The sequence below is a fragment of the Orbicella faveolata genome, unplaced genomic scaffold, assembly GCF_042242905.1.
Source record: "Orbicella faveolata isolate gen_17 unplaced genomic scaffold, um_ofav_v1 contig_26, whole genome shotgun sequence".
Taxonomy (NCBI): Eukaryota; Metazoa; Cnidaria; class Anthozoa; order Scleractinia; family Merulinidae; genus Orbicella; species Orbicella faveolata.
In genome coordinates this window covers 9,633,227-9,645,912 of record NW_028301554.1, presented here as the reverse complement: position 1 = coordinate 9,645,912, position 12,686 = coordinate 9,633,227, and the positions used below count along the sequence as shown (strand labels likewise).

Below are 12,686 nucleotides of genomic sequence, written 5' to 3'. Positions count from 1 at the left end.
TCCCCTAAAATGTTGGTTAAAATGTGCGCCTTGTAACGTTAAAGAAACATACAAAAACTGTCTTTGTATTAACAGAATATGGCCCAGAGATCGGCTTTCTGACCAGTGAAGGATATCCTTCCAGCTATCCAAGGAAGACGGACAATATATCACCTGCATATCCTATTCCAGAAGGCTGGTCGATGAACATTTACTTTCAGGATTTTGATGTGGAAGAAAGTAAACATTGCCTGTAAGTGATATAGCTGTGCTGATCGAGTGTATCAGCTACATTTATCTAATGTGGAGTAGAGTCATGTGATGGCGTTACTCTTCGGATGAATTTCTATCTATTCTGGATCTATGCATTTGTCCAATTGGAACATAGCCTTATCAGCTTTCTTGAGCTTTATTCGTAAATACTCTGTTTTTAGTGAATCTAAGTCCCTTTTCGATGGTCCCAATTATGTTTATTAGTAATAAGATTCTAGAAGTCTACTTGAATGCGGGACCGGAAATGTTTCTCTTGATCTGATAAACACTAATTTCATTAATTTGCAGTACTCTTCCCCCCCCCGGACAAAAGGCGGACATTTGCTCCAGGGGTTGGGGCATATGAAATATTACTCCTGCTCGGGGGTTATGCTAAATTATAGTATAATCACAGGTGGCCCAAGCTTGCAAATGAGCATCCCTGTACATGCAGCAGTACTCAGGTTACGCAACAGTCCAAATTTAATGATTTGTTCCAGACTTTGTTCCCGTGAGGTTTCTAAGCCGATTTATTGCAAATTTATTGCAATCGTTCACAGAAATCTAAGGTCATTTATAAAGCTGCTTGCTGGGACTGCAGTGACTTTTACATAGGCAAAACAAAACGACGGCTTCATGATAGGAAAACGGAACATTTCAAGGCTCTCACTAAGAATGACCCAACATCAGCCATTGCCGACCATATAAAAGCCACAGGTCACAACATCAAGTGGGATCATTTTGATATTCTAGCTTCTGGTAAAACAGATTATCATTGTAAAATTAAAGAAACTTTGTTCATCCAAGAACTTAAGTCGACTCTTAATGTAAATGTCAGCAGTGAGAAGCTGATACTTTATTAATTAGCTTAGGCTTTTATTGTGTTACTGTTAAGAAACAGATGTTTCTTAATTTCGTTTCCAGACCCCCTATTTACATTTCATATATAGTTTTCAAAAAATTGTAATGGTCTTTTTTCCACTTTTGAAAATGTATGTTGCGTTGCATACGAAACGTCAAGTTATTAAAATGCGTAAGTTTAATATGTTTATTACTGCTATTTGTGTTTTATTCCTCGTTGATTTATTGCAATATAGGAGGTTTTAGCTTCATGGCTTTGTCCCCTATATACATCCTAAAAACACCTAAATTGCAATAAATCGGCCTGGAAACCTCACGGGAACTAAGGAAACACACACCTGGAGCAAGGTAAGGTTATCTTTATTCATACTCCATCGTATTTTTTAGGCTTAAGAATATAACCATTTTTCCAAACCAAATCCTTAAATTTCGACTGTTGCGTAACTTGAGTACTACTGTATGTACAGGGGCTTGATCCAGCCGTTGTGTAATAATAATTTGCGAATGCATCCCTGTATTTGTAGGTTATCATTTCCATTTTAAACTGTTTTTGTTTCAAAATTTGGTCATTCTATTTCGTTGTTGTAAAGATCGCTTCGGGGAGGGAAGGGGGAGGGGTAGGGGTGGAGGTTCTTTACAAAGTTTTATACGGGGAGGCTCCGCCCCGAGGTCCAACCCCTGACAGTTTTTTATACCATTTTGACAGAAAAGGTACCCCTTTCTTATGTTTTCATAACTGGACCGTATTCTGAATAAATCACCAAAAAAGGAAATCTTGTCATTTTCATGTAGTGCGAAGCCGGCGTTTTAGTTAAATTCCTCTGGTTTGAAGAGCGTTTTGGATAAGTACCATTTTCGTGATGGATTAGTGTAAACGGTAGGCCTAACCACAGAAATACAGCTACGGTTTCAAATTTCACCGGCGTGGTGTGGATGAGACCTTAAAGAACTAAACAAAAAAAAGTGATTCAGCTTTAATGGACGCCATTTTAGTGTTGAGTATTAAACTTTGAAGGTGTAAAATTCGCCAGGTGTTTTGTTCGCAAGTCTTAAGTTCCGCTATTTTTGTCAATTCTCGAAAACGCAAAAATACAGGCGTGTGTAAATAAGTACGAATAGTTCTTTTCTCGCGTGATCTCTAAATTTTCCTCGTAGCAGATAGATCGGTTTAACTGTTAGCTGAGAATCGGATTGACCCTTTTTTCAACTTATTGCTTAGATCTGGGATCTGCAAAATTTTCTGTTTGGCAAAAACGAAAAACTGATAACTGAGATCCAACTCCCCCATCAAGACACTCTACTTAGACTGAGTCGATTGTCTATACAAAAGCCTATGTGGACTGTCCAAACTTTGGTACAATTTTGTACATGTAAGCAAACCCTTCTTTAAGGCTTAGTGCTATAATGACTTTCTGTAAACAGTCAGCTGCACGTTTTGTATTATGTACAGTTACCTCTTTTCTGCTGGCTCGACAGATAATTCGCGCAGATATTTTTCGAGTTGCGTAGTATTTGAGAGCAACGACTGGAGTAAAATGTCTACTCATATTACCTGTCAAGCCAGGGGATAAGGGATGTCATTTTCGACTGCATCCCTGCATTTGTAGGTTACGATTTTCTTTTATTTTTAACTGTTTTTGGTTCAAAAATTAGTCATGACAATTCCTCTCGTGCTCGAACACATCATTTTGTTGGGAGAGCACTCAAGAAGCTACAATCGGCGACATAATTAGTTGACACATTGTCTTTCAATAGTACCTGTAGTGCACCAAGTAACACGATTCTTTTTAACGTACAGTAAACTGTGGAAAAGACCTCGCTCCCCGATTCAATGTTGCTTGTTTGTAGCTCAAGATCACAGCAGTTACCACAGAACACTGTTTGGGGCAGTCAGGGGGGTTGAAAGGACAAGCTAGGAGGGCAAAAAGAGATCACAGTGACGAAATAGGGGGTTAAAAGGGTAAATGCGGGATGATGTGTCAACAATTTTGTCGCCGATTGTAGTTGCCCTAGCTGTGCCGTCCCTCAAGCAACTCTTATGCTTCTTCCCGCGTGCATCATAATTTGATAATGCACGCTAAAGCATGGAAATTCTTATTGCCAGGTAGTATCAGGAGCCATGGCAGTATTTAGTTTTTAATTATACATCTGATTTTTCGATTGCCTACGAGTATCACAAGTTACTCAGTTTTAGTGGTTTGGTGCAAAACATCATTTACTTTTCTTTGTAGCAAAGACTTTTTGAGAATCAACGACGGGACAGGCAAAGAACTTGGTGTGTATTGTGGTAACAAGACTGGTAAAAATCTTCTTGTGACTGGAGACAAAGTGGAAATAATATTTCATTCAGACAGAGAGATTGAGCAAAGAGGATATCTGCTAAATTTCACTCTGGTTTCATTGCCCTTGGTTTCAAATGGTAAGTGGGACCATAAAGAAGCTGATGAAACTTGAAGAGTACACTAAGTTCATCTCCCACTTAAATAATTTCTAACATTTCATTTAAAGTTGACAGTTATTTATGATAATACATACGCAGCTTATTTCGTCCCGGCCAAGGGACTCATCAGTGTCCTTTCTGCTTGGCAAACTCATTGGGCATCACGCCCAAATTCCCGTTCGCTAACAAAATGATGACAGCAATCTTGCCTTATATCCCTAAAGGATTCCTGACCGCATTTCATTTCCACGAGAAAAACTGGAACACGAGTTTTCTGCAAAACTAAGAGCAATAGTGTGGTAAGAGACGATGTCTCTTGAGCATGATAATTTTCAATAGCCCGTAATGAATGTAAACATTGTCATAAAAATTTGGCGTCTTTAGCCACAAGTTCGCGGATTCTCTTTAACCGTATCCAGACTGGGCTTTTTGGTTTTTTAAGGTCTTCCAGTGACTGGAAACCAAGTAAAAATGTTATTAGACCAGACGACTAGGTTGAACAAAGAGGATATTGGTTAGTCTTCACTCTGGTTTCACCAGTCTCGGTTTCACCGCCATTTTTTTTTTTACTTGGGTGGGATGATAAAGAAGCTGATTAAGCTTATCAAGTTCGCCAAGTTTATCTCCCTCCTCAAGCACTCTAAAGACTGGATCAAAGACCTTTACTGGTTAAAATAATTTATTTGATATATGTCCAAAGACACAAGTGACAATGGAACCAAATTTAGAACGCAGGTAGGTTTTAATGTTCTTAGCATTTTGAGGAAGATTTGGTACTTCTGACGGGTCACGTGACATATCAAATGATGTTTAGCGGAAAATAACAAATATCTGACGAATTATTGGCGGTTTTTAGCAAGATCGTTTAACAAGAACGAGTTTTAGATGCAGTTCACTTATTTCCATACTCTCACATTTGGAATGACCATCTAAGATTTTGTGGGAAAAGGTTGTAGGGTCAAAGGTCATTTTTTTCAAGAAAATTCGACTTTTGATCATTAATATCTTCTAAAAACGAAATCAAGGAAGATCATGCTTAGCGTAGCAAGGTAGATAATTTAAATTTGCATAGAAAATGCTCATTTATTGATGAATACGTGTAAAATTCGCCAACAATCGCCGATTTACTAAGCTTTAATATAATTTTTTAATAAAATGATAACGTTTAAAAGAACGTTCAAAAGGTCATGAACTTGTGGCATCTGAAGTCACAGGCTCGCAGATACCCTTTGGCCCTATTTAGACTGGGCTAATGGACTTTTTGAGGTCTTCTTTGACCGATGGGGGATCGGGGGGAAGGGGGAGGGGCTTTGGGGGCCAACTCCCTGTTACTCTTGGAGCATATAAGTCATTACGGACCATAAATCTTGTATGTTTTATAACACATCCCAAGCTTTCTTCTACGAGGACCCTGTTATAGAATGGATCTCCCACCTTGGATTTTTACTAAAATTTTTTTTACTAAACGCTAAATTTGCTTGCAATATTTTGTCTTTTTTTACAGTCTATATCTTTCCATGTCTTTCATTTTCAACAGTACTAGTAGTCTCGATTATCATGAACTGTGGACAGCTGCAAGCGCGATATAATTAAAGCAAAACAGGATGACACGCTTTTTCATTTAGTAAAAAAATTCAATTTTACAAATTGGAGTTATGACTTCCTCCAATTATGGCAGCCTTCGGAATGTTCATCATTCAGTTATTTCCAATGTAGTCCTCAAACATTAATTAAACTCCCAGCCACCTTAAGATAGAAATTTATTATCCTTTTTCAGTCCCTACGGAAAGGAATTCTGGTGAACCAACACAAGAAACCGCTGGTCAACCAACACAAGAGACCGCGATCTCCAATGAAAGGAGGATTTACATCTCATCTGGAATCGCCTTTATTCTGTTGCTGGTGCTATGTTTTAATGTAGGTTTCTGGTGCCACAGACGGTCTCGTCACAAGCGAATCAAAAGGTTATTCACTGTTGTTGTTACCTCATACTTAAGATGTAACATGATAAATTCGTTGGTTATTGCAAAAGTGGGACAATTAACAGGAGAGATTCTGAATGTTATAGCATTTTACAGCTAAAAGCTGCATCTATAAGTTAATTACAGCCGGTTCCATTCTCAGCAGGCGCTGTTTTGAGAAGTAATGGAGACCTTGCCTCTTTTTTGCGTAAATTTATCCACCTAACAGCAAAGAAAACCTTACTATTATAAATTGACCCTACATATATAATATATGCGTATCACAAGACAAACATAGTTTAACTTTGAAATATGATGTTCAGACAAGAAATCGGATCTGAAATGATTTGGCAAAATGATGGGAGGCGGAGTGGCCCACTGGTTAGTTGGGGAGCAGTGGGGGAAAAAACAGAGAGAGAAAAAATAAGAGAGGAGTGTGGTACGTGGACTCGATATTTCCAGCCGTTTTGTGAGCCCGCGTTCCTTGCCCCTTGGGAGGAGGATAAACAACTGCACACCCAAAACGGCTGAAAATCGAGCCTATGTGGTACGGGGAAAGTTAGAGAACAATCGTTCACTCCTCTCACCAAGCCCCTCTCTCCTTCTTTCGCTCACTATTTTTCGTGCTGTACCCCAACTAACTACTTAAGCGCGCTGGACTCGGGATCTGAAAATTGAGCCTATGTGGTACGGGAAAGCCAGAGAACAATCGTTCACTCCTCGCACCAAGCCCCTCTCTCCTTCTTTAGCTCGCCATTTTTCGTGCTGCACCATTTGCTGTACCCCAACTAACTACCTAAGCGCGTTGGACCCGGGATCTGCTGACGGTCCAGGTTGTTACGTTGGCTGGGGTGACTGCGTTGTGTTCCGGGGTAAGAAATCTATTTGGGAATCTCTCCAGCTCGGGATATTCTAAAATGGATAACGCCGAAGTACCAGGTCAACCCGAGGAAATGTGCGGAGGTAGCCTGCAATGGACTAGCATGTTATCTAGAGGAAATAACTATAACTCTCCCTCGGAAGCCGGGATAGCTTTGATGGTATATGCTTAACTGCAGTCTTAACCATTGCAGAACTTGGTATCCAATTTGGAACTTATTGACAGAATGCAGAATGGCTGAGTTTCATCGCCAAGCTCTAAGATATTCGTCTTTTGAGCAGCAAGATTTAAGTAAAATAAAAGCCTACTGCACTGTACTACTTGATAACAACTCTTTTTGTGTATAAACTATTTTCCCATCTGTCCACAGATTAGTTCGTTCAGCTCGCGAAATTATCCCGCTTGACAAGTGGGAACTTCTTCCCGAGGAAATAAAATACGAAGAGGAGCTTGGTCGAGGAGCATTTGGTGTGGTTTACAAAGCAACTCTAAAGAGGCGAATTGGAATAGAAGTGTTTGATACTGTAAAAACATTGAAGCCCGAGGAGCCATGCCAGCTGGTCGCAGTCAAAGAACTGCAAGGTAATTGCAATCATTATGCAAAATCATGTATAAAAGGGCGAATCGTCACACAACTTGCTAATTGGTTTGGTCCGTTGTCTTTAAAATACACCTGAAAGAGATTTAAATTCTCGGTGATATGCAAAATACTTAAAGGAGTTAAGTCACGGTATTTTGAGTTATTTTGGCCACATACAAAATTACCTTTAAATGGTAGGAAACCTGAAAATAACAGTTTAATAACATAGAAAAACACCAAAGAGATAATGATAAACCATAGAGGAACAAGGATGGCTAAGGCTGGAGAAGGTTAACACGGGTTACAAACGAATTTGAAAAATTGACGCCAAACTTCTCAATACGCGCAAACCGTGACTGAGCTCCTTTAACCCTTAACAGATCGGTTGCATTTGGTCTTTTACAATCAGATCGCAAGTTGTATCTCCCCAGTCTTAAGCTTAAGGTGACATTACGAACGACACAACTGAGCCATTTCCCTTTATAATGTGGGTATCATTAAAAACTATATAATCATCTGTCGCCTTGTTCTTCTCTTTTCATGTCCCATTATCCCTAAATTGGAGAGCAGGTAGTCCTGAGCACGAAACGCAGTTGAGTTTCCTGTCGGAATGCACTCCGACCGTGACTGAAGCAAAGCCTAATAGATGGCTGATTGATTTTTGAATCTGGTTTTAAAATCTTATATTCGTAGCAAATAGGAATTTAACTACATCATTTGTGTCTAGATGATCCGAGCGAAGAACAAAAAGAAGAGTTCTTGCAGGAAATAGAACAGATGAAGCTGTTGGGTGCACACCAGAATATTGTATCCCTGGTTGGTTGTTGCACTTTGCAGGAACACAAGTTCCTGGTGATAGAGTACGTTCCGTTTGGTGATCTGTTGCAGTGGTTACGACGCAGGAGGCGATCGGTAAGACGTTTCCCAAAAGAATATTTAATCAATTTGATGTTACCCCAAGTGTTCTGTGGTAATGGATTTAAAAGTAGGGCAGTGGTGTAGTCCTTCACGAGGCAGTTCGTGCTAATTATACGGGGCTCTTGCAAATCTATCAAAGCTCATAGTTTAACATGCAGCTATAGGATTTTCAATGGCTAGATGCCTCCCAAGTAGGCTGTGTTGGGTTCTAAATATAACAAGATTTCCAGTCGATAATGTTCAGCCCTCATCTTGAAACTTAATCACTTCCATGTTTAGACCAATCGTGGAAGTTATTTATGACCTAATCGTGTTCATTGTATTCTAGATCAATCGAAACCAAGGGACTGGGGGTAACGGGGAGAAGAAATGTTACGACGACAAGGAAATATTCAATGCTCAAAAAGAAATGAGCGACTGCAGCCAAGTAGGTGCCTTACATTAAACCCTATTCTAATCAGATATGTTTAGGGCTTCAAGAACATGAGTGGTGTGATGGAGTGGTGACTAAAAGTTCTGAGGCCTTTGACTCCACCAGTATGTAACTTGTGGGATGGGGAATGTTTTATAGTGTATCGTGTGTATCTGCCATCAAATATTTGAGGCTTAATAGAAAATAACCTGTCAATTGATATGTCACATAGCTGACTGCCGGGGTGTATTGATCAGTGAGCAGGGGGTTAGTAGGAGAATTGGTGGTGGGGTGGATGAAGGAAGGAAGGAAGGAAGGAAGGAAGGAATGGTGAACGAACGGATGGACAAATGATTGAATAGATTAAATGAACGAACAAACGAATGGCTGAGTGTATGAATAAAAATATAAATGAGGATTAAAATATTAACTTTTAATGCATATTTAACAGGGAGAGCTAGACTTTCAGGATGAAAATTGGGCCTTGGCTATTCCTGGCGGTTTCCAAGTTAACAAAGAAATTGCCATGTCCTCTGGACAGCTTTCTCAGGTAAGAAACAGCTTGAATACTACTTTAGTTACTTTCGTTATAATGTTATCAGGCAAATATTCTTCTTCAAATTTGTTTTGGAAAAATGGTGTAGGCCTGACGTCAAAATTTCAATAGGAAAGTTTGAAAAAGTATTAAATTTTCGTTCCACGTGAAAAGAAAAGTTGACAGATGTAAGAAAAATATTAAAACGTGATCAGTTTAACTGCATTTAAATAGCAGGATGGAAGTATGGATAAATAGCCTAGACATATCCCATAAAGGGAGGAACTAGAGCGTTTCGATGGTACTTTAAAATCCCGGAGATGAAGGAGCTATCTCCCTCTAGTCCCTCTGCTCTCACAAAAATTTACCCAGTCTTTGAACTCCCCCTTTACTTCACCCTCCCCTCCTCCCAACGATCTAGTCCGATATAACATTTCAGCTCTGACGTCTCGATGGATGGTAAGGTTTTAAAATGTCTTCCGCCTCTCGATTATCACTCCCATTTTTTTTTTGTTAAAAAAGGGAGATTTTGCAAAATATTGACCTACCGTGAAATAAGGGTATTAAAATACGCGTATTTCACGATAGGTCAATATTCTTGCCATTCAGGAAAAAGAAGATGATACTCAGGATGGGATCGATCAAGATCAACCATGGCTAGAGCAAACTTTGCTGATGATGGAATCCACTCCGTCACGAGATAACAGAGATATCATCATTGATGTAACCCTTTTCGCTGAGAATCTTGCTACAGTAAGTAATGGACAAGCGGAAGTGTTCGCTTTTCTATTGTTTATTTCCATGGCAGTTTTAGCTCTTAAAACTGCATTTGAGAAGATTATAACAAAGAATTACACGACAAATTCATTGATCTATGCGCAAATTATTATTGTTTGGATTAGTACATGTATCTGCAAACGTACATGTACTTATGTATGGCAATGAAAGTTAAATGATGTGTAAAGTATCCACGAATGTTTATTTCATTGGTGGTCATGTGCCAAATATGATGAGATCAGGTAGGTCAACATAGCCAAACTGGCAGTAAAAATCAAAATTATTAGATATATTCTAAAAAGTATTACGAGTATGATGAAGTATTAAAAATGCTAAAGCTAAAGCAGAAGTGGAAGAAATGTAAAAAACCAAACATTGATACCAAAATCAAAACTGAAAAGAAAAACAACAACTTCGACATATTACTACAAATGTTTTCCAATCAAGATAAGAAAAACTCACTAACAACTCACCAAAAACTCACGCTACATTAGGTTTGAAATAAGCGCCACATTTTCTATCCTTCCCTCTCTTCCCAAAATATCAATAACGTAATAATTTACAAACGCTTAGTTTACTACCATTACTTGCTAGGTTATGTTCTGTTTTTTTTCTTTTTCTTGCCTTATTTATTCAGGAAAACAGCAATGATTCACTGGATCAGGAAATCATTGAACTGATGCCGATATCATCGACATCACAGGGAAACAGCAACGCTGGTGCCGTATTCAAATCAACAGAAAATATTGGTGATGATGACGACGACAAAGCGGAAGGAAACAATGCTTTTCTGAACCGGGAAAAAATAGCAGTGCTATCAGTGCCAACGACATCACAGGGAAAAGACAACGCTTCCGTTGTACTGATATCAACTGAAAATATTGATGATGATGACGCCGACCCTGACGAAGGCAAATGTAACGATTTTCTGGAGCAGAAAAGCATGGAAGAGATGTCGATACCATCGACATCACAGGGCAACAGCAACGATGCGGCCACATTGATATCGACTGAAAATATTGATGATAACGACGAAGAAGCAGACGGCTTTACCACTCAAAAGCTGTTTTCTTTTGCTTGGCAAATAGCAAAGGGAATGGTAGGTATTAGTATAGCCAGTTCGAAATGAGATAAAGTATAAAAATACTTTCTAGTTGTGACTCTCGACCTCCACAAGAAAGGTTTTGTAAACAAATCATCTCAAACTGAGATGGGTCTTGCATGCCTCGTTTATTGGTAATCTCAAACAAAGTTTTAATACGTGATTCACAAAAAAGCAAAAAAAGAATCATAATCTTTAATCATAATTCTTTCAAAATTTTTTAGAATCATCTCGCAGAGAAAGGCTTCATTCATCGTGACCTTGCAGCTCGTAATATTCTGGTTGGCAGTGATAACCGAGTCAAAGTGTCAGACTTTGGATTGATGCGAGAAATCTACGAGGACGTGTACAATGGAAAGAATACAAAGAAGCTTCCTGTGAAATGGATGGCCCCAGAATCAATTAATGACAGCATTTACACCATCAAGAGTGATGTGTAAGGGGTCTGCTAAATCTGCGAGCCAGCGAGCCATGCGAGCCACGGTGCGAGCCATGCGAGCCATGCGAGCCACGCGAGCCATGCGAGTCATGCGAGCCATTTTTGCGAGTATTTTTTTTTTCTTCGATCGGTCTGGGAGGTCGTCGATCATTTCACAAAGAAACATCTAGCGCCTGACTATCACTAAATTAAACTACCGCTATAAACCGCCCGCTCGTCATCTTGAAAGCGGAGATGACCCTGGGGACGAGTATAAACGGTACAACCTCGCTCCTAGGGTACTCTCTCTTTCCCTTTCCCTACAAAAGTGCCTAAAATTGAAATATTCCCAGAAAAAGTCCTAATCTCGCTTGGGTTGCCAGAACTATTGTTAGTGCGTCAAATATGAAAAATGCTCTAAACATCTGTACATCGTGCCAAGTCTTGTGTCATAGTAATGGCTGCCCTGAGTTGGACGAATTTTTTTCTTTGTTTCATATTTTTGTTATGTGTAGAACGTAGAACGTAGTTTCTGTTTCTGAGATTTCAGCCGTGAATTTGATCGTTGGGTGAAAACTGTTTGCCGTTAGAAGGAAATCTCTTATGTTGTCTTTACTTGTGTTCCACATAGATATGACGTCATCGATGAATCTTTTCCAAAAGAAGGGTTTCGTGTTGCTTTGTCTGAGTATTTCTATTTCTATTTTGGTCATAAATATGTTAGCCAAAGCTACGGTCATTTTCGTTCTCATGGCTGTTCCATGAGTTTGGAGGTAATCTTTTCCACTGAATTGGTACGAGTTTTCTTGTAAAATCAGAGTGAGCATTTCTCTTAAATACCTAGGAATTGGAGGGTTCTCGTGATAAAACTATTCGTGTGCTTCGCATACTGTGGTAATATCCTCTTCCTGTGGTATGTTTGTGTAGAGGCTGGTGACGTCCATTGAGACAAGAATGGTGTTCTTAGGCAGTTTAGTCTTCTCGATGAAGTTAAGAAAGTCTGCTATATCTTTAAGATACGAGGCTTGTCTTTGTGCTATCGGCTGAAGAAGGTGGTCAACAAAAGATGAGATCCTTTCTGTAGGGCCGTCACACCCTGATATAATAGGTCTACCGACAGGTGTCGGTTTGTGAATCTTTGTAAGTGTGTAAAACACTGGTATTTGTGGAGGGTTGGGCGTAAGGGAGAGCCATTTCGCCGTCATTTCGTCTATGTGGCCTTCTTGAAGTAGTGATCGAATCAATCGATGAACTTTTTTGGCTGTGGTGTCAACCATAGGTTTGTCGAAGGGTCGGTATGTATATCATCAAGTTGGACTTGACCCTTGTTGAATTTATCTGTTCTGTTCATTATGACAATTGTGGTACCCTTATCGGCTTTCCGTGCATTGTGAGACATTTGTAGCTATTTGATTTTTTCAGCTTGGCTTCTGATTGGCCAATTCAAAAAACGTCTTGGTGACGGTTTGTGTAGTCGCTGCAAGAATTTAATACATGTATTGCAATCTTTTTCATCTTGTTCCGTTGCTCTTGTTCTTGTTCTGATTGGCTAATTCAAAAAATGTCCTTAG

General features: G+C 39.4%; 1 protein-coding gene across 1 annotated transcript in view; it reads left to right on the top strand.

Moving 5' to 3' along the window:
* The window catches only part of LOC110064403 (uncharacterized), a 36,616-nt gene that overhangs the window by 20,365 nt on the left and 3,565 nt on the right, over positions 1 to 12,686 (top strand). The window contains exons 10-19 of the mRNA XM_089295562.1: positions 76 to 232; positions 3,324 to 3,511; positions 5,310 to 5,496; positions 6,744 to 6,955; positions 7,681 to 7,865; positions 8,200 to 8,298; positions 8,735 to 8,833; positions 9,407 to 9,571; positions 10,233 to 10,694; positions 10,922 to 11,133. Coding sequence (XP_089151688.1) covers positions 76 to 232; positions 3,324 to 3,511; positions 5,310 to 5,496; positions 6,744 to 6,955; positions 7,681 to 7,865; positions 8,200 to 8,298; positions 8,735 to 8,833; positions 9,407 to 9,571; positions 10,233 to 10,694; positions 10,922 to 11,133 — 1,966 coding nt within the window. The remainder of the gene's footprint in view (positions 1 to 75; positions 233 to 3,323; positions 3,512 to 5,309; positions 5,497 to 6,743; positions 6,956 to 7,680; positions 7,866 to 8,199; positions 8,299 to 8,734; positions 8,834 to 9,406; positions 9,572 to 10,232; positions 10,695 to 10,921; positions 11,134 to 12,686) is intronic.